The sequence below is a fragment of the Anguilla anguilla genome, chromosome 4 (genome assembly GCF_013347855.1).
Source record: "Anguilla anguilla isolate fAngAng1 chromosome 4, fAngAng1.pri, whole genome shotgun sequence".
In the NCBI taxonomy this organism is placed as follows: domain Eukaryota; kingdom Metazoa; phylum Chordata; class Actinopteri; order Anguilliformes; family Anguillidae; genus Anguilla; species Anguilla anguilla.
The window spans coordinates 50,129,830-50,151,081 of NC_049204.1; the positions used below are offsets into that span (position 1 = coordinate 50,129,830).

General features: G+C 43.6%; 2 protein-coding genes across 7 annotated transcripts; one reads left to right on the forward strand and one right to left on the reverse strand.

The window, feature by feature from the left end:
• Window positions 1–774: 774 nt before the first annotated feature.
• Window positions 775–10,605, reverse strand: armc1 (armadillo repeat containing 1). 3 transcript variants are annotated; one of them, XM_035416248.1, is made up of 7 exons: window positions 10,484–10,605; window positions 9,676–9,879; window positions 8,304–8,395; window positions 5,723–5,912; window positions 5,224–5,340; window positions 5,039–5,113; window positions 775–3,970 (listed from the first exon to the last, which is right to left on the reverse strand). In XM_035416248.1, the coding sequence occupies exons 2-7, from the start codon at window positions 9,838–9,840 to the stop codon at window positions 3,779–3,781; spliced, it is 831 nt and encodes a 276-aa protein (XP_035272139.1). In that variant the 5' UTR covers window positions 9,841–9,879; window positions 10,484–10,605; the 3' UTR covers window positions 775–3,778. The 3 variants fall into 3 exon arrangements, with proteins under 3 accessions (XP_035272139.1, XP_035272138.1, XP_035272137.1); XM_035416247.1 differs by having other exon boundaries at window positions 10,394–10,605; XM_035416246.1 differs by having other exon boundaries at window positions 9,676–9,884; window positions 10,394–10,605.
• Window positions 10,606–10,657: 52 nt separating this feature from the next.
• On the forward strand, window positions 10,658–20,912 carry mtfr1 (mitochondrial fission regulator 1). 4 transcript variants are annotated; one of them, XM_035416242.1, is made up of 9 exons: window positions 10,658–10,775; window positions 12,396–12,580; window positions 13,960–14,118; window positions 14,401–14,499; window positions 16,918–17,042; window positions 17,161–17,414; window positions 18,111–18,381; window positions 18,897–19,083; window positions 19,188–20,912. In XM_035416242.1, exons 3-9 carry the CDS (start codon window positions 14,083–14,085, stop codon window positions 19,233–19,235), a joined length of 1,020 nt encoding a protein of 339 aa, XP_035272133.1. In that variant the 5' UTR covers window positions 10,658–10,775; window positions 12,396–12,580; window positions 13,960–14,082; the 3' UTR covers window positions 19,236–20,912. The 4 variants fall into 4 exon arrangements, with proteins under 4 accessions (XP_035272133.1, XP_035272134.1, XP_035272135.1 ...); XM_035416243.1 differs by having other exon boundaries at window positions 10,670–10,775; window positions 12,423–12,580; XM_035416244.1 differs by lacking the exon at window positions 10,658–10,775 and having other exon boundaries at window positions 12,111–12,580; window positions 19,188–19,239; window positions 19,272–20,912.
• Window positions 20,913–21,252: the final 340 nt, after the last annotated feature.

Genomic DNA, 21,252 nt, shown 5'->3' on the forward strand with positions numbered 1-21,252 from the left:
AAATAAAAGTTTGAATTTCAGAAACTGTTATCCAGCTCCAAGATTTAACTTGGCACCTGCGTTTGTGATTAGATCACTTTAAGCTAATTTAGTTGTAGGCTCTACAGATGAACATGCTGCAGTTTATACTGCAAAAGAAAGCGCCAGCCAATATTGCAGAGGGAGATCTCCTGAACCTCTTTACAGAAGGTGGTTTTGTGTGCATTTCTCATGTGACCGGAGGTCATCAGCTGTGTCAGATTGATCTCTTCTCTGAAATGCAGCGGCACTCACAAACGCATTCCTCCCTGACCCTCAACAGATGTTGCATCATCTCTAAAAACTCAACAATTTCTCTCTCGTCTCATAGGCAATCACTTAACGAAGCGTCATCCAAATCCATCCTTAAATTTTTCATTTATCCAGCTGTCAGCACACACAGGGGCGGTCCCAAAACCTCTCTCCCACCCCCCAGTGGCACAGGTAACCAGAGTCACAGTAACTAGCAATAGAGGTTCACTGTACATTACCTGAGTAGCCATTGGACACAAGATCATTCACTCTACACAGCAACTGTACAGCTTCCTGTTCCTGTGCTTAAAACTGGAGAGAAAAGAATCGAAGAAAAGTATTTTCAGCACTACAGCAGTGCCAAGGAACATTAACATCTTTCTACTATGTTGGAATTATAATAAGTAATCAACTTTTTAAAATTAGCCAGGTAATTCTGCCAAAACCTTAAATATACTGGATATGAAAATGAATAATAAGAATAATGATAATGAAGCATACATATTTGGTTTTAAATCATTGAGATTTTATTTGATACGCTTTGCCATTATTGCTAACTGGGAGGCATAATTGTTTGAGACTTATACAGTACCCAAGGCAGCACATACACACAGTGAATGTGTTACATATAATGTTGAGGATTTACAATAGATCTGCTTAATCTGTTTAATGTAGTGAACATTCAAGTTATGGTTTCCAATAGGTGAACACTGATAACCTAGGAGAAGCTAAAGCACAAACATGTTACACAGAGAGATACAGTTTTGGCAGTTCAAAGTATGAATACCTTGATAACACCATCTGGTCATTTAAAATGATACTGATATCAGACACATTTTAAATGATATTACATTCATCATTATTTTCAGACTGTTTTAAAACTGAAAGATTTGTGCATGGCAGACAGTGAAAAAAATAACATACAATACTGTACCATTGTGTATTACACAACACACTCTGTACCAAATTGAATTATTTAAACAGGCATTACATTGGTATTTGACAGTATAAATATTTGCTGGCTTTTCTGCTGCTAGTAATGTATGTCTACTTCAGTAGATAATACTTTCCCTTTATATATTTTATGAAATACTTTCATGCTTCAAAAAAAAAGAAAAAAAAAACAGGCATGGAAAACACTGACAATGAGTTATGACCAAGCGTTGTCGCTTTTAAAATGAATCAATGGCACTAAAAGTAAAAATGCCAATATAATTAAAGTTAAAAGAAAAGTCCATATAAGCACCTGTTAACATGCAATCAACTACTTTTTTTTTTTAATAAGAGTACATTCCCACACATTAACCATGGCAAGAATCACACACAGACCTTCACACAGACAGGGTCTGTGACTGTACAGACTTATCTGACTGAACGGTCCACTAATACAGAGGTTCTCTGTGCAATGGCCGGTGCCCCAGGGTAGCACTGTGTCCACTGGCTATGTGCAATACCGTACAAAAAAAACCATTCAAGGCAACCAAGAACACCAGGCACCGGTTACATATCAACTGCCCTGATCTGAAAAAGCTTCTACAGCATTTATGAAAGTGGCACGGACGTGTGTGTGACAGCTTAAGCTTTAAGGACACCGTTGGCTGCACGCACAAAAAAAAAATCAAACTATTTTACTTCAGAAGAAAGGCTTTCAGTTTGCACAGGAGATAACGCTGAGGAGGTGGCATGCACGAAAAGCACATTTGGCAAGCGAGCGGCTCCTGTCCATCAATCAAGCACAGAGTCTCGCTGAGGGTACAGATAAAAGGGCAGCACACGGTGAGCACAATTACACTGGGAATTTCTGATCTGATCTTTTTTTTTTAGGCAGGCTCGCGATGAGAGTAGCGGACACAGGGGAAGAGTATTATGCAAGTGGCTGAAAACGACACGAAATGAAAAGCGCTAAGGAGGCTACATGAACAGCGTTGCTGCTCGAGCTAAAAGCTAAGTGCTACACATGGCAGCAACCACAGTTCATAATTCATACCTAAGCCTGTCAATTCCCCAAGTTTTACAGATATAATCGATCTTTGTTTTCAGCATATATATGCAGGTTTATTGCTGTTTATTTTCACAATGTCTCTCGCACACAGCTCTCAAATATACCAATTTAAAAATGGAAACAAGTGAATCAGCAAATTGTTTTAAAGGAAACCAATAAAGAATAGCAGAATGTACCCTCATTTCATGTCAGAACAACAAAACTATATAGCGCCCTTTAGCTGGTTATATTTTAGGAACATTACATTACATGTAATGTAATGTAATGTAACATACACTCATTTTATCCAAACAAGTACAAGTCTACATAACACGCTAAAACCAATAACCCCCATATTATCCAGACTATGTAGTTGCTTGGAAAATTCAACCTGTTGTATAAACATACAACAGGTCGATTACATTCAAAAGTGATTTCATTCATTGTTCTAGTTATATCAATTTTTTTTCATATGCTGGTAAATTGAAGTTCATTAGAAATCCTTGATAAGCACTCACTTCACAAACACATCCAATCCTGGCAAGCCTACTCACACTGCTAGTATGAACAGAATACTGTGGGGCACATTTCATTTCCACATCACTTATATTAGAGAAAGAGAGAGAGGTAATGCAGTGAGAATAAAGGTACCTATTGCCACAGCTCCTCGTCTAATACACATCAGCAGCAATTATCTTGTTCTTTCAGCTAGATAGCAGCAATTGTTTTTTTTATTTAATTTCTACACATACAGGGGTTACGCATTAAAAAGCACAGAGCCGCTGCAGCGATTACAATCTGCACCACCGATAATACAGCGGGCGTCCTTGGAGAACCGAAGGTCTGAACGGAGGGGAATACAAAAACATTAGGGGCACATGCTGAAAAGTAAAAAAAAAAATAAAACACGCAAGTAAAACATGCATTGGACAGAGGAAAAAATTATTTAAAAATCTAAAATTAAAAATATGTGGATTAGAAAATAACAAATGAACTAAGTGAAAGTTGAATTCAAAATTCCACAACATAAGAGCAACAAAACTCATGCAAAAAAAAAAAATATTAATTAATTTAAAAAAAACAAATTCAAAACGTTCCTTGCTAGACCCGTTTCATCAGTGTGCTCGGCCACATTGCTCAAGGCTCCACTGCAAGCCCACGCTAAAGCTTCCACCACAACACGTTTCGGACTTTAGAGAAACAGACCAATAAAAGAACTGGAGACATATTTTTTGATTTACAGCCCATACATAAATACAGTGGATGAGGATCCTGTTCCAGCGCGGAGCCTGCTCTAGATCAGGACCCTGCTCTGAGCCTGGCGGTGGCGCTCTCCCCCTCCAGTGGCTCTGTGCAGAATGGACGCGGGCAGCGCGGCATGCGGATGTTGCGGGTGTGTGCGCGGCTTCTTGTGTGCGTTTTTTGCCCGTTCGAGATCACTGCGAGCCGCGCCCGGCGGTCCGGCGCCGCGGCGACTCGTGGCCCCCGGAGCGGACAGTTACCCAGAGGCCCCCGGCGGCCGCACTGTCACCAGTAGAAGGAGCGGGACAGAAAGTTAGCGGCGGCGCTCAGCCAGCCCACGCCGTCCTGCATGGAGCCCACGCGCGACACCGCCTTGTCCAGCCCCCGGGAGGGGCTCTCCTCCTCCGGCAGGTAGTCGGGGAGGTCAGTGTTCTCCTCCACCACCACCAGGACATCCTCCTGGAACGGGACTATCACCTGACGCACACAGGCACAGACACACACAGCTTAGCCAGCTGGAATTAATGCATATTTTGAGCGCTAAATGTATTTTTATCTTAGTTTAGTCTTACAGAATATTGACCAGTGAAGTGAGACACCAGAACAGGAAGTGTTTGCATTTTTTTTTACAATTTTTAAAAATTGTAAATTGTCCCATTCTGAAGTACTCCCACAGATCTTTCATTAACTCAAAAGCTACTGTGTGTAACATCCTCTCGTTTGCACTGTCTAATGATAATTCATCCAACTCTGCCACCTGCTGGCCAACAGCAGAACAGCAGGCCTGACAGACGCAGCAATGCGGTACCAGGAGCTACTGCCTCAGCACTTGGACGTTTCAGGTCGAGGCTGCGCACCTCCAGGTGGCGAACGTCCTTCCAACAGTACACGAGGAGCTTTAATTTAATTATGGCAGAAGCGCTGCCTAAGCGGGTCCCTGCGTGGGCGCGTGGGGGCCCGCGGGCGGCCCGCGGCTCTGACACGCCGCTCCCAGGCCCTACGCGTTGCCTGGGACTGATCACGTCGCCGGGCGGCGAGCGAGCGGCTCTGCGGGCCGGCTGAGGGGAAAACACCCCGGGCAGACAGACCTCATGAGCTCAGCACGTCAAGCTGCATCTCTCTCATCTCTCACCACGGGGCTGAGGAGAGGCTGACAAACCAGCGGTTACCTTCGCTGGCACGCGGGCCCCAGCCGGGACCTCAACCAGCCTGGAGAAGCACTCTGCTTCCAGGGGGAGTAAAGATCAACGGCCTGGGCCACAGAGCTCTCGGCTGCCTGTTGTAATGCTGCCCGTTCAGAATCTGCGATGGGCAGCAAACCCCCTTGACTACTGCAAGATGGTGACGGATACAGTGGTGAACATTCTGGTCACCACTGAAGCCGTTTGAGGCATCAAGTGCTATTGTGAAGGGATGCTGGGTGACCATAAAAGGTCAAGCGCATTCAACAATGTTGTCACAACTGAAAATCTGGGATGATACTCAACTGTACTGAAAGCTCTACTGTATCTGTGTATGTGCCTTGCAGTATAACTGACTACTCACCTCATCACCTTCCTCACTCTTTACCACTTGCTGAGCCTTCATGACTTTGGTGGAGGCGATGGCAGTGCCCAGGGCCTGTGGAACAGAAGATCCCATTTAGTCCCGCCCACCAGCCCCACCCTGCCCACCATTTGAATTTCCCACAATGCCTAGTACTGACTGGAAGGCCCAACGCCCAGGCTCACCTCTGCTTTCAGGTCCGACCTGATCCTGACGACGCACCTCTTGACCGCCATCTGGAAGGTGAAGCTGATGACGCCCCTGATCCTGAGGAGCGCTTCTTCACAGAGGCCCCTCCGACTCTGAGACAGAGAAAACGAGTCGGAAAAAAAACCAAAACCCGTGCCCCATCCGAGCCTGGTGAGCCTTCGCTGACTGAGCACCGCCCCCTCTGACCATCTCAAGCACAATTACACAGGGATGGGTGGCCTTAATTCATTATCAGCCTGCCGCAAAATCTGCTGACTTACGAAACGGGGCCGGGGCAGGTGCCGCAGATCCGGAGGGAGCACGTCTTGGGCGTAAGTGCCGCGCTGTTCAAATCCCTGACACTTAGAAACGGTGACCCTCACGCTTGGCAGCACGCGCTAAGCAGGTAAGCGCTGTGGGACCGCAGCTCGTAAGGGCCTTTATCTGCGGTGACGGGCGGAGGAGTGGGGGAGCGGGGGGGAGGGGATTACTCACGGGGTCGTCCAGGCCGTCGATGTGCAGGACCACGGTTTTGGCACGCTTGTTGGTGGCCCCCAGGAAGAACTGGGCCTTGCGCCGGTAGGAGGCGGCGCCGTCCACCTGCTCGGCCTCCGCCTTGCCCGACGCCTGAAGGATCTCGTAGATCTCCGAGGCCAGCAGCTTCGTCTCGCCGGGAGTGGTGGGCCTGGGGGGGGGGGGGGGGGGGGGATTTGGAAAGGCCCAAATTACCTTCTTCAACTAATAACAAATCCCTGTTATTTACAACTTTCTGTCAACATGCAAGCTTCAATGCAGATTCAGCCAATTTTCTGAACTTTTCTGCATATTTTTCACACCAGAAACCCTGTAGCTTTATAAAATGGAGCGTAAGAGCGCAACATTGTGGTTCAATCACAACAGGTTTCAAACCAAATTTTTGGTTAGTCATGAAACACCTCACAGAACATACTGGAAGTGAACTTGTGAAATGATGTAATGGCAAATAAAAATAAATGATAATGTGGAGAACATCTAGCACATCAGCAGGGTGCAGGTCAGAACGGATGCCATGTCTCAGCAGTGCTCATGCATTTTGCAGAGCCCTTTAAAAAGGTCATGTCTGCACCCAAAGGGAGAAGAACAATGCAGCTGTGAAGGGGGGGGGGGTGTTTCTGGTCTGACCGGCTTCACAGAGCAGCACTGACAGGGCCGACGCACGCTAACCTTTCCACTGTAAAAATAGACGCCCTAACAGACTGGTAAACCATACAGGTTGCAGGGCCACACAACAACACAACCCACATCAATGCTCATTCTGATCAGATCTCTAACGAGGCCGCCAAAGCACCTGCCCTCTAGTTGACACACTGATCCATTTGTCCATTTAGCCTACATTTTAGCCATTTTGCAGACTCTATTCATTCATACAGCAGGCAATTTTTGCGAAGTAATTCAGGTTTCATACCATACTCAAAGACACAAAAGCAGTGCCCCACTTGGGAATCAAACCTGCAGCTTCTTTGTTGCAAGCCTAGTTCCAAAACCATTACACTGCACCACACTGCCCCCCACACTGATCTTGGCCCAGCTTCACAGAACCACTCTCCCGTCTCAGATTGACCCTGGCTGCTTCTCCCGCGATGCTCTCCAGCGACTGTGGAGAAAACGTAATGCACGGGGCAATCGATGCAAGACGGAAACGGAGCGGACAGCCGGAGTCGGGGTCAACAGTGTAATAGCGTGCATAAGCATAGCAAAGCGCCATCACCGCCGTTTCCACAAATTGGACGCCGTTTTTAATGTATTGCTTTTGACAGATTGTATTCAGCTTTGCTGAGGGAGAGAGAAAGGGGAGGGGGGGGGAAAAAACAGCAGCTCTCTTGGCACATTCGTACGAGGTCAGTAGTGCCAGAAGGGTTCGGAAATGCGCCCGTGGGCCGTAAAACACGGGCCATGTCACCAGCATATCATTCACGCTTCGTGACTGGAAAAGGCATCTGCTCCACAGCACAATTTCAGAGCCCCCTATAGGCTCTGAGCAAATTAAACTTACTGGTTTTGCATTTGGGTTGCAAACCGAACCCAAATAATATACCCATTACCCTTAGAAAGGATTAAATAACAGCCCCTAAGAACAAAAACACGTATGTAAATATGCAAATGGAGGTCTCAAAACTTTTTTTCCGAAAAAGAAGGGTACAACAAAAAAAGCACCTGCTCATGAGGAACACAGAGAAACGAGGCTCGAGTCAGGCCCCAAGTTTGAGCCAGACTTTGTGCGAGAGCCCACACAGAGACTCCAGCCATGAACGACCTCTACCAAAGTCACAGAGCTTGGACTGATAAGACGGGGCCTGCTGGAACTCCGGGGCACTGTTTGACGAGCGCAACCCTAACTGAAGTGACTGGCCAGTTACAGGGCCTTCCGGGGACGAGAATCAACAGCGCGCTGCCAACTGCTGGCACGTTAGTCCAAGAGCGTAATTATTAACAGCAGTGGCCTATCGCCACAGTCCCTCCCAAAACCCTCACTCGAAAACCTGGATGCCACTCCCCCAAAATATTCTGAACCGGTACTTTGACGGACCGCCCTCTAGTGGATGCTCCTGCATGACACGCTCTCGAGGGCGAACCATAGACTGTGAGAACACAGAGAATTTTTCACATGCTCACATGCCCATCTGAGCCATGCATCAGAGAAACACAAGGGGGCAGCATACAATAGCGCAGACTTTGCTTTACAACTATTTTCCCCCCAAAAGTTCCTCAAAGGAAAAGCACACCGACTCATCATCAAAATTTTATAAAGAGCTAATTCGGATGAAACAGCAAATCATCTCAAAAGAAAACAACAGGTCAACCATGCACTGTCAAAAACCTAATATCAACAACATCCAAATTCTCCTGTGAAAAATGAATTTCTTGCTATGGAATTTTGCAGACTAAACCTGTTACATGCAGTGGCATTCTTCTGGGGGTCGGGGGGGGGGGGGGGGGGGTGGGGGCATGTATTAGAATTCTGCAGGGGGGTCCATGCATTGGCATTCTGCAGGGGGGGGGAGGGTCCATGCATTGGAATTCTGCAGGGGAGACTTACTTCTGCATGACATTCTGCAGACTCAGCATCATCCCCAGCTCGCCCTTCATCTTCTCCCTGTTGGCACGGCATTCTGCCAGGTAGCGCAGGGCCTGGGGAAGGACACAGCCTCACGCTAGGGGTCACGCCCGCACACGCCAGCAGACGACACCCAGCACTGCGCAAACCAGCGCAGACGATGATACAGCGCCCCCAGGGGGCACACAGCTGTCCTGCAATAATGTGTGCATGTGCCTGACTGAGACCAGAGCACTGTATCCAGCCCCGCATGCACGGTTTGGTGGTTCAATTACACTTTAAGCAACTGACAACCTTCTCAATGTGCGCGTCTTCACCAGCTCCTCAACAAATCGCTGGGCACGCTGGTACAAATCAACAGGGCCCAGGGCTGATGACCTCAGTCGGCTGCCTGCATTAACATGTTGCCGGGTAAATAGGCGGTGTTGATATTTCTGCTGAGCATGCGTGCTGTTGCCTGTTCGCTTGTCTGTTGTGGCCCAACAGCATTAAGCAGTAGGGGGAGTCACATGATGCTTTTAGGCGTTAATCAACACAGCCAGAGTGCCTGGAATCGCTCTGATGGAAACACAGTGCTTGTGTTTCCATGCACACAGATGACCTCGATTTCATAGCTAAGCAATAGAACACAGAAGCACCAAACATCACCTTCATCTACGTACAACCATGCATCCATTCATCAGTCAGAACATATACTTTATTGTATTGATTATGTGTATTTAACGGGTCGGGGACAGTCAAGACTAATTTCACCTGTAGTCCCTGGGAAGGTTGATAGTCTTATTCTATATTCTTCCTCCCTGAAGACACAGTTTCTTCTACTCAGCTGTGTTCAGTTTAGTTACCTGTCTCACAAAGAATCAGTGCTTCTTTTACACCAGAAACAAAACGAGAGCACACAGCAAGTACACCCATATCAAATATTTCTGATGACACAGATGCAATGGCCAGATTCTGTTAAACATGCTGACAAACTGCTAAGAAACCCCAAAATATGACAAAGGACAATGTGTCCCAGCATTATTAGAGAACCAAAACATAATCTTTCACCTATGTCACTGTTTCATCTCTTTTGGAAAAACTATTACAACAATTTTAAGTACTTGCCCACATAATCCAATGCCATGACACCTACTGTAGCACAGAATCACAAAACAAATCTTATCAACTTGATTAGTGACTTCTAGGATAATAATTTAAATCCAATCCAAATGGTGATGCAAGTACAGTAGTGAAGTGTTGTGTCTTATGGCCGCAGGTTACAGTAGATTACACAGGGTTAACAAAGATGTCAGGAAGAGACTGATGTGACACAATCTGAAGAACACGTCCTTGTTGTGCATGAGTGCCTTACCAAAAGTGCAGAGTAGACCACCTGTGGGTTGGGGTGGTCCAAGAACAGGATGAGGCCTGGCAGGCAGCCTTGATCCTGAACAATCGGTCGCCTGTTGAGGGGATCAGCGGCTAGGTCCCGCAGCTGGTTCACCACGGCAAGCGCGTCCGGCTGCCCGCTCATCATGTGGTCACTCAGTGTGCCATGCACATGGAAACTGGCTACCTGCGCTGTAGAACAGCAGCATCAGCACTGACCAAGAAACCTTAAACCTTAAACCCCCCAGTCAACAAGCTATGTCAAATGAAAGGTAAGATAACTGGCTAGGAACGTAGGCTAACTACTTAGCTACCCACAAAAGCATTAGAAATTGAACATTTAGCTGATTAGCTAGCTATCCACCAAAACCAGTTGGATAGCCAATTGCATTCAAGTGGACTGCTAGCTAACTTTAGCCAATAATCTTTTCACCCTAAGCACAACGAGCTGCACTATTGAGTCAGATCCCAAGCTGTAGCAAAACTAGCATAGTTACTAGCTAACGTTAGCGATGTATCACTTTCTCGTGCCAGCAAGGCCACACTACATTGGCTAGCTAGCCTTGCACTCCAGTTGTTGCGACATTGCTGTACACCCATATTTTCAGTCAGCGTAGCTAGCTACCAATCGCAACCTAAAGCAGCACTGTTAACTTCAGCTAGGTATTAATTAGTTATATACACATAATGTCATGTCCTACCTCACGGATCCCTCTTCAAATAACCACAACAGACAGCGTCAAGGTCAGAATAGAAGAACAGTAATAGTAAACTGATAATAAGATTAATACCGTTGTTGCGCTGTCACCCTTAGTAATTAAACGCAAAATTTACAAAAGGGCAATGCAACCGATAGTCCGCTGGTTAGTCCAATCTTTTTTCTTTTCTTTTTTTTTACAATCTATGGGCTTCCCACCTTCCACGTTTTCAATTGGACAGCCCAACGCGAAACACCCTTAAAAACCAGCCAATCAACGAAATCTTTCTTGAAAAGGAAAACGTAATCACAACACTACCACAGTCCTGAGAGGGGTCTGGCGGTGTGGCAGCAACTTCAGAGACCCTCCCTCTAGAAAATCTCTGGTAACCACTTGGGTACAGTTCTGTGCTCACTACCACTGGCGTGTGTATTCTGCGGTTATGCACTTGTTTGTTTTTGAGTATGTGCTTATGTGAACATTAGAGGTAATTACTTTTTACTTGTAAGAATATTTAATACCAAGAAAAGACACAAAGACACTGGCGTGTAGCTACGTATGGTTGCGACAGTAATCATAAGAAGGGGAGAGGAAAGAGACAGAGAAGGGTAGTGAGAAAAACTTATTGTATAATTATTTTGGGTGACAATAGCAGGTGATATTTTACTTGAGACTTCTGAGACTGAAAAGGATTCCAGCCACCTGTTTATTTGTTAATTTGAGGTTACCTGCTGCAAAAAGCCTGTGAGTGTGAAGAGAAGGAGGAACAGAAAAGGAGAGGGGAAAGAGGGGCTAAGAGTGAGCACGTTAGTAAGAAGAACCTATATTGCATAACATCTAAAGCTGAACTGGCAGCTGATCTCCTGTGTGGTACCGTCATGTTTGAACTGAGAGCATGCAGACAATGTTTACTGGCTCTTGATTAGCTCTCTATTGTCCTTAAATTGGTTCTGATGTTCCTTAGGTGGCTATTACAAAGAAGTCATAATGTGAAATTAGCAAAGCTGGACTGGCATCAGATATTCAGGTCATAAATGAAACAGGAAACACCCATTTTAAATAGTTTAATAGTCTTTTGGGCCGCTAGTGTGGACACGGCATTGACTCTAACAGCAACTGGAATCATAAATCCTATGGTACTATTTTACAGCAAAAAAATAATCCCTTAGCTAATGGAAATGAAAAACACTGCCATATTCACTTTTCCAGAATATCCTTTAAATGCTTGATTACACTCATATCTGGTGACTGATAAAGCCATTACCTGCTGTATGGATAAAAAAAGAATCTTTCACACAGTTTTAATATGATCGATTTAAACATTGCTTTTTAGGGCATGTGTAACCCAAACCATTCCAGAAGAAGAAAATAATTTCACATATTTTGTCATGATGGAGGTTGAATACATAACTTAAGAGGTCGCCCATTTGGCTTTGATTTTTAAAGTGATATCGGAGAGGGGTAAGGAGAAGGAGGGGGTAATGAGAAGGAAGATAGGGAGAGAAAAGTATAGAGGGTGAGTGGGAAAAACATACATTGTGTCATGATGAGCTGAGTTGGCAGCAAATTATATGCATTACATTGCTGTGGCATAATTTTAACCAGAAGTATGTAGGCTACAGTCTTGGTATCCCCGCAGTAAGCCAGCAGCGAACTAGCAGTTAGATTGAAAGGAGCAAAGTGTGGGGGGGGGGGGGGGGGGGGGAGAGATATAAAAAGGACCTGAGACTCTTCATTGACTACTTTGCACTGTCAGGTTTTCGCTAACGATTCATCAACTTAATTCATCACTGATGGACAGTGACTGGAAGGAGAAAGGGAGAAGGAGAAAAATAAGTGGAAAGTAGAAAGAAAGAGTGGGTGGTATAGGTAGGGAAAAGTTGAACCTGTGTAATAAGTAGGTTTTATTTGAGGACCCACAAGAAAAGAGATATTTAATCCAAGAAATATCGATTGGTCGGGAAACCTAGGACTCTTGAGAGATTTAACCATATTTTATCCACAGAGATAGAGAAGGTTGAATTTTTTCCAGAATTTCCCCATGGAATTTGCAATCACGTGTTACCTACATCGACGTTCATTGGTCTAAGAAACTGCGGGTCCACCCACACGCCGACGTAGAAGTTGGAGTGTCTTAGGACTTCGGAGAACACCATTCTGCATGGATGTCGACGTTGAGAGTAACATTTAGTAAGTAATGTCTCATTTTATTTACATAGACAGTTACTTATTTCGACATCACACTATATCACTTTGTTAAGATCAAACTGACAAATTCATCAGTATTTTACATTGGTAGTCTAGGTGGAGATATGGCCATTATTTTAGTTTTTCCGTTACCTAGTCTTTGCCCTGCTAGCGTATTTGCTACCCTTGACAAACTAACGAAAGACTCGAATCGTGGATAAAATAGTTTTCGTTAAGGTAGTCTAAGCCGCTAAGTAAAGAATCGAAAAGACACGATTATCTCTCCAGCTAATTTAACTAGACATCACTCAAGTTAATTACCTAGCCAGTTAACGTTACAATTCCCGGCCTTTGGCTTTGGCTTTACTTGGTCGAAGACGCATTGTTTCCATGATACATTGCGCGCACTCGGTTAACGTTGGCTAGCTAACTAGCTAGTGCTAAGTAATAACGAAACTGACAGGCAGCAAGCCGGGCAGAAAGGCTTTTTGTTTGAATGTGGTCATTATCATTGTAAAGTATTTCAATTAGCGTTTAACGAACTGCCAAACTGGCTACTTTACCTTGATGTCAGCTAGTCACGGATACATAGCTGTTAAATAACACGTTATTTCCGGCTATCTTTTGTTGTTTTTCTGTTCACTGTAACGTTAATCGTTGTTATGTTTCAAGTCAATAGATAGGTGACAAAGTTAACTTATAAACGTTAGACTAACGAACCTCGCAAAATGCTAGCTAGCTAACATATCACTGAGGGAAATCGGTAACGTTATCTAACTAGCTGGCTTGGATTGCAATAGAACCTATTAGCGAGGTGGCTAAATAGTCCTCACAATTGTTGACAGTTGTTTTTGTTTTGTCTTTTTACTTTTATGACCGTGCTAATCAAAAACAATGGTTTGTTCTGAAACTGCTCTTGTAACTTTAGGTAGTGCAAGTTTTAATGTTTTCATATAAGGTCCGAAGCTAATTGTCTAGCTAGTTAACTGAGTGTTATACTCTGATTCTGTCCTTGAGTCGCCGTCTATCTTTTTGTTATAATGAACGAACTAGATTCTTGAATCGTTTCAATGAATTTCAAAATCAGACCTTGTGGCCACAACAGGTGAGTTGTTTATTTTCGCTGTTGCGTTACGTCACTGCGGCAACTTGGATGAAGACACTGATGATAATCCCTTCCGTGCCCAAGAAACGAGTAACTAACGTTATTATGATCCGTAGTATTTTTTTACTGATCCTACAATTTGCTGCTAGAAATGTACCAAACTGTCACTGCATTAACAGAACGAGGACTTTGATTAGAGCTGACCACATTTTTCTGCTGATAAGCATTTCTGTGACCATTTTATTGTCCTGACCACCTGTTTCTTTCCTGTTTTCAGAGGTCTACAACTACCCAGACAGCCATGCCTTGCTTCACAATGCTATTAACCGTAACTGTAGTATGCTGAAGATGTACCTGTTTGGCTGCTGTTCTAACTTTGTGTTGGGCAGGCAAAGATAAGATGACCAGGGAACATGCTGGAATCGAAATGGACCTCGTAAGTAATGTTATGTTTTATTGTTTTTTAGTTTGATTTATTGGAAAACATATATTTGTCCATTTATAAATCACTGGGTTTGTAAATGCCTAACATTCAGGAAACAGTATCTGTCACCTTGAAATGTTGAAAATTGATTTATTGAATAATCCAGTGATCATACAATATGCATACAAATGATCATACAAATGTATCAATATACATTCAATGATTATACAAACATACATACACCCAGTTATTAATATAAAAAATTTTACGGTAATGTATTTTGTTGTCTTACAGGCTTTTGGATCAGTTAAGCCTTACGGGTCCTCTCGGAGTATAGTTAGAAGAATTGCTACGAGCCTTCCTCTGAAACCTTGCCCTCGTGTTCACTTTCAGGTATGGAAGCGTGCCTGCACTGCAGTGTGTTAGGTTAACTTTGGCCTGCTTCACAGCCAGTTTTTTCTACTTTCACACAAGCAACTGATATTACAATTATTCCCATCTGCCTGAAGACAAGCTCTTTAAATGCACTGTGAAATGAATTTGGCGGGGAGGGTGGGGGGGGGGGGGGGCACAAGATATGATTACTCGGCTCCAGAACACTCCCACTCATATTCCTGTCAATGGTATATAATGGGACATTAAGTATTCATTTTTTTATCACAAGCTCCAGCATTCGTGTAAAACTTTTTTTTTTTACTTGACAGACTTCAGAAATAGCAGCACATATATTGGGGGAATGCAGTCTGCAGCATTTCCTTTCTAAATTGACAAATAAATTGGTACAGCACATGTATTATAGAAATGTTTACTGGCTGAGTTTGCATTTGACCTCTATATGCATATCTGAAATTTTAATGCATTGTTTAAATGACAAATGCTGTGAGGACATAACACACTATTAAAAAAGATACTGAATTCTTTGTCTTATTTGCTTCTCTACGTTTCCTCAATTTACGGACCAGCTACCTTTACTCTGGTATTGTACTCTAAGCATTTTCTTATGCTGAGAAAATGGCTGCATTTTAATTGCGCGTGCATGTGTGTGTGTTTTACTTGGACTCACGTGGATAAATGATTTTTATGTATTTGAAAATATGAAACCTGTCCATATTAGCAATAGGCATGTTATGAATGCGCTTTGCTTCATGTTGGTCTTTGCAGTGTCTCTTCTGTTTCTTACTGTCTGTGCACGCGAGTCCAGTGCTGCTGTCAGCCTGGAACCTGTCTGGATTACAGTGCTTGTATCCTTCTGCTAGCCTTGTTTTGTGTTGTCTGTTTAGTTCTATGCTTAAGCTCCAGTCTGCATGAACGCTTGCCAACATTGCATGCCTGGTTGCACATCAAATTCACCACACTCTTGCATGCTGCCCATACATGGAACAATCTGATTAACCACAGAGTATTGTGACATTGCTTGTACGCACTAATGAATATGGTGAAGCGCTTTTCTGCTTGGCTCTCTGTTTTTTACATGGCCTGTTTTACTTAAAGTTGGGGTGCTGTATTTTAATGTACTTTTTGAAAATTTCTCAACTAGTTTTCATGCATATATATAAATATATATATAAATTAGCAGTCTTGATTGGAAGGTGCTTAAAACCCTATACACATTCAGACAGACAAGTGTCCCATAAGGAAATAAATGGCAGAATGGCTACAGTGGCTTGGTGTTTAGAATGTTCTGGAAGGTCGAGGGAAGTCTCCGTTCCTTTGACTGCACCCCACCTTTCCCATTCCTTTCTGTTGTGACAGTCAGCAGTACTTGTCTGTCTCTGTCTCTCTCCTTCCCTCAGTGCTTTCTCTGAGGAATGCAGCTTACCTGCGCTAGGTCAGTTTCCTCTCTTACCGGTTTGAGATTGCAGTGTGTTGACGTGTGTCAGCCTTTCTCTTCTTGCCTGACAAATGAGTTGGTGTTTAAAAAAAGGCAAATCCACATTTTCTGAACTGAATTATACATATTTTAAACATACTGTGCTTGTTATTCTTTGCAAGATAAAATAATTAGATATAAGAATTTCAGATACTCTAGGCTTAGGCTATATTTCTCCTCCCAATGGAGACTGGAATTGTCGTATCCATTATTTATTTTTTCATGCACCACAGTAAAACTATGGTTTCAGAATAATATTTGTTCTGAAACATGAAATAATTGACATCAGCTACTGGAGTTCAGTCAACCGTCAACTGTATGCATGTCCGTCCTTACCATTACAACACTGGGAAGCTGGGTTCTTGATGTCAGTGGCATTTGTATTGAGTATAAAAATGTGAGGATATTAAGGTTTGTATTGTGTATTCTTTTGTGCGTGTGTGGAAATGCACCCCATTGTCGTCATTACATAGTTTTGTTAATCAGTTCAAGTTATTTGTCTTGTGCAAAGTTTAACAGTGCAAACAGTGCAATATAAATCTTTTTTTGTGCAGTCTCTTGACTGTGTAAAACTTTACAAACAATAGAATCCCAACTGTGTGTTTTTGAACACTCACAGGATTGACCAGCTGTGCTGAATGCCCATATGTGGTTTCAAAGGTTTCATCTCCCAGACGTGTACAATGTAGACAACCAAAACAATAGAATGAAATGGCCTACATGATTCTGTCTTAGACCCATGTGCAGTCATCCTGATGTGCGTTTATCATTTCGGAGAAAAATTCTTTAGTTTGCATCCATGGCTTTGGTCTTGGTCTTTCATATCATTTGCTCTGGCATGTATATGATACATGATGCGTTGATTTATCATTTTGTAACACGTGTTCTTTGGGCATAGCTCACAAAGCGCTTACCTGTTCCCCTGTAAATCTGTCCTTTAGCTTCATCCTTATACCGAAGGTGCCAGCAGTCTCAACAGCTCCGCTGAGCAGAATGGGTTTGTGGCCTCGCTCGCGGATGTGGCCTGGATCGAGAGGGGTGCGGGCGACACCCCCGCCAGACTGCGGTGAGATGCTTATATGCGGTGGAGGTTATTTGGTGACGGTCCCTCGGACCTGAGATCAGCAGGACAGGCGTAGTTGCGGAACGTGTCACATTCATGACGTTGTCTTGCGTGTGCGCAGGTCGGGGGCGGAGGCGGAGGCGGAGGCGGAGCCTGGGTTTATTTTCCGCTCCCACCAGCGCCCGTCTTCCAGACCTCTGAAGAGACAGCGGTCTCTGCCCTCCTTGCACCAGGAGGCGCTAGAGCCCCAGGCTCCAGCATTCCCCAACCAGGAGGCCATTCAGAAGATCAGCGCCCTGGAAACTGAGCTGGCCAAACTCCGGGCGCAGATAGCACAGATCGTATTGGCCCAGGAGCAGACCGCCCAGCCTGCTGGTAGGATGTTCTGTCTTTATTAATTTTTATTTAACCTTTATTTAAGCAGGAAAAACCGCTTTGAGTTTAAAATCTCTTTTGCAGGGGGGACCTGGCATAAAACACAAAGTTACAATGTTACACAAGACCGTAGACAAACAGGTTAAAAAGATGAAATGGAGAAAGAGACAGCAGTGTAACAGTACCTAAAAGCATTGCAGATGTTAAGAACAGGAGCGTATTTAATTCACAGTGTCATGAATGTCTTAACTGTAATTTGTCTTTATTTTTATTGTAAGGATAGTCCCTTTCTTTTAAGTTGAATCTAAGTGGTAACAAAGCACCAATTTAACATTGGCAAAATTAAACCTCAGCAGACTGACCTTTACCATGTGCTGTTCATATTCTCTTATTGCTCACAGCTAATAAAGCAAAATGTGAAAATTGTTTTGATGAAAGCAATATGCGGACAGTGCAAATAGTTATATTTTAAATTGCAATGGTTTGTTTCCGCCTTTAGATGGCATAGTTTTTACATTTAATGATTTCAAGACGAGTATAGTTAAGGCCAGTTCAGCCAAATGTTAGTATAAATACCTGTACTGTAACTTGACTGAGGTTGTCCTTGTCAGTTTTATGCTTTTGAAAAAGGCCTAATTCTGTGATGAAAGAGCAGTGTTGAACAATGCTGTTTTTTCTCCTGTTGTTGTGTCTCAGTAGCTGCACAAGCTGGACCTGCTGCTGCCCCAGCCCCACCCGGAGGGGCTCCACCCCCGCCTCCACCACCCCCTCCCCCTCCCCCTCTACCCCCACCACCACCCCCCGGCCTTCAGCGGAGCGTTTCGGCCATCGACCTCATCCGAGAGCGCCGCGGGAAGAAGACGTCGACGCAGACCGCGCTCGACCCCGGGCCCAAGCAACCGGAGATTCCCAGCATGCTCGACGTGCTGAAAGACATGGGCAAAGTCAAGCTGCGCTCCGTCAAGAGGTGCTGCCCACTTCTTCGTGCGTCACCTGCAGTCATGTGATCTCATTCAGCTGACATGCAGCTGTGTATACAGTGTTGCTCAAAGTGCAAATATGGAATACGTGTGTCCAAAACCACTAGATGATGACAAATAAAATAGTGGTGCATAAATAAGGGGAGAATGAGACTTTTGCAACACTGTTGCAAAGTGCAAATATGTAAAATATTCAGAATTGTGGCATAAATGTGTACAAAATTCAGTGAAGGTGTTAAGACGAGATGATTACAAGTAAAATAGTGGTACATAAATATGCGTCGTAAGAATAATATTTTAATGTACTTCTAGACATTTAGTCTGCTCTTTTCTAGAATGACTGCATGCATACAGATTTCGACAACTATACGCTATTTTTTGAATTCTTAATATCGGTAGTAGTAGACGTATTGTTGCTAATAATAACATTAATAATTATAATAATAATAATGCATCACAAATAATGCCGATGATGCGGGACTGAGCGCCTTTTGTTTTTCAGTCGGCCAGAGGACGGCCTTTCCAAGCCGAAGCCCAGTGACCCCACGGATGCGGCCTCTCTCATTGCCGAAGCTTTAAAGCGCAAGTTTGCTCACCGGTACCGCAGCGAGAGCTGGAGCGAGAGCTGGAGCGAGAGCGACTTCGGGCACCCCGCTCCCAGAGCGGAGTCTCCCCCAAACACCCCCGCGGTGAGCACCCCCCCCACACCGGCCCTGCAGAACCAGTGCGCGGGTGTCACTGGCTGCGTCCTCATGTCTGCTCTCTGCTCTCTGCTCTCTCTCTCTCTCTTTAGTTTGGACAGCACATGTTGAAGCCCACGGGGAAGAAGAAGCTCCTTTAAGAGCGGGGAATCTGAGGGTCTAGCCTGTCCAATCAGAGCTGTGCTCCCTGCGCGCAGTCTTTTCGGGGGGAACTCGTGACCGGACAGATGGATAAGGGACCAAGGCGACCACCACATTCTGGTGCTTGTGTGTCCTCGGGACATGGAGAGGGCTTTCGCCTCTATAATATCCACACTCGTATACACATGCAGCCACTTAGGTTTTAACTTATTTTGTCTAAAACTCTTCTAAATCGATGCTAATTTCATAATTCTGTAAAAAATTGTATTCATTTTAAAGGTCATGAGGGGTGTTCTTGAGCATCCTCCTCTGTGATACCTGCTTAAAGACACCTTCCTGTTCTGTTTAAATGATTCCAAGGCGGGACCTACGCTGAGAAGACCATTTTGTTTTCCATGTTTGGTCATGTTAGGTGTTTTTTTTGTTTTTTTTTTTAATGAAGCGGAGCTTTGTATACAAAGGAAAGCACCAGTTTGTAATCTTGAAGTCTTTATGACCTTGAAACACTACAGGAAATGGAGGAGGAAGGGGAAATGGAGTTCAGAGAACAGACTCCAAAGCTAAGTGGTATGAACAGTGCAGACGAGAAGATCGACTGCAGGAGGCAGCCGGTCCTATTGGCTGGACAGGTATTGTACTGTGAACCTCACTGGTCTGCCTCTGAAATGTGCCTTTTGGAGGAACATTACTTTCATTTCATCACAGTTGCTGCTCACTGTCAGATGAGGGATTAGAGTTCAGAGCACTTTCTGTTGGCCTGTTTCATCTTGTGGAATGTTGTATTACATTTTGCTGTAAAAGTGTTTTTATTTTTATTTTATTTTGGATGGTTTATATTTATATTTGAAGTTAGGAAGTATTTTTAGTAGACTAACTACTAAAATTTTGCCAAGTAATTTATATAATTTGTGCTTCATGTTAATGATGAAATTGAAGCATTTGTGGTAAATAAATGTATCCATACATATTAAATGTGTAGGAATGTTTTGATCTGCTGACTTTGTGTAGTGTTGAAATAAGTTACCAAGAATCCACTAAATCAGTACAATGATAAGAAATGTTGCTATTTATATTTATGGTGCAAGACCGGTAAAATGAAGCACAAAATTATAGCAATGTCCTGGCCTTCTGAATTCCTAATTAAACTTGAAAATAGTAATGTCCAGTAAATGACTGGTATGTCACAGTATATTCTGACAAACAATATTCATATTGTGACATTAAATCAGCAAAATTTGCATTCCAATGTCTCCTCGTAAAATGCAGCGTCTTCAAATGCAGCCTTATTACTTAAATCATTTTTGAGTACATACATCAGTGTTATAAAGCCAAAGACACTTGGATGCATAAATAATATGGGGGGGATTTGGTTTTTATCAAAAATAAAACTAGACCACTCAGGAGCCATAATTGTTTGAGCGACATTTTGCCTGTCCTGCACTGATAATTTAGTCATTCACAAATGGTTTCAAGGAAAATGCGTCTTAAAGAAAGGTTTGTCTGTGTTCTTTTTGTAGAACAACCAAATCATAGTCAGCCTTGGACCGGTCTAGAGTGCCTATGGCTGTCCCTGTTATAAGTTACAAAATGTTTCAATCCAATGCACTGTGCTCAGGCTAAACGTTGGATAGTTTTCTTCTCCTGAACAACAAAGCGAATCATTAATTCATCTTCAAGCAACGTGTATTCAATTATTGAAAGGTTCTTGTGTTCATTAACCTTTTAAAAAATTTAACAGATGTGAAATCGTATATTGATACTCACTTGTCACCTGAAGTTGGGTGGGGGTGATCATCTGTACATTGTATTGAATTAAATGTTAAGTGGCATGTCAGTATACTCTAGTTTGCTGGTGAACATTGCAAACTCACAATTTTTATTACTGTTTTTCCCCCAAAGTATTGCTTGTATTGTATTTGAGACAAGGGAATATTACGTGAAAGGAATACATTTTTTTTTTATTGCAATTACAGTGGTGTCCAACCCCCCCAAATGTAATTTAAGCAACCAAATTAA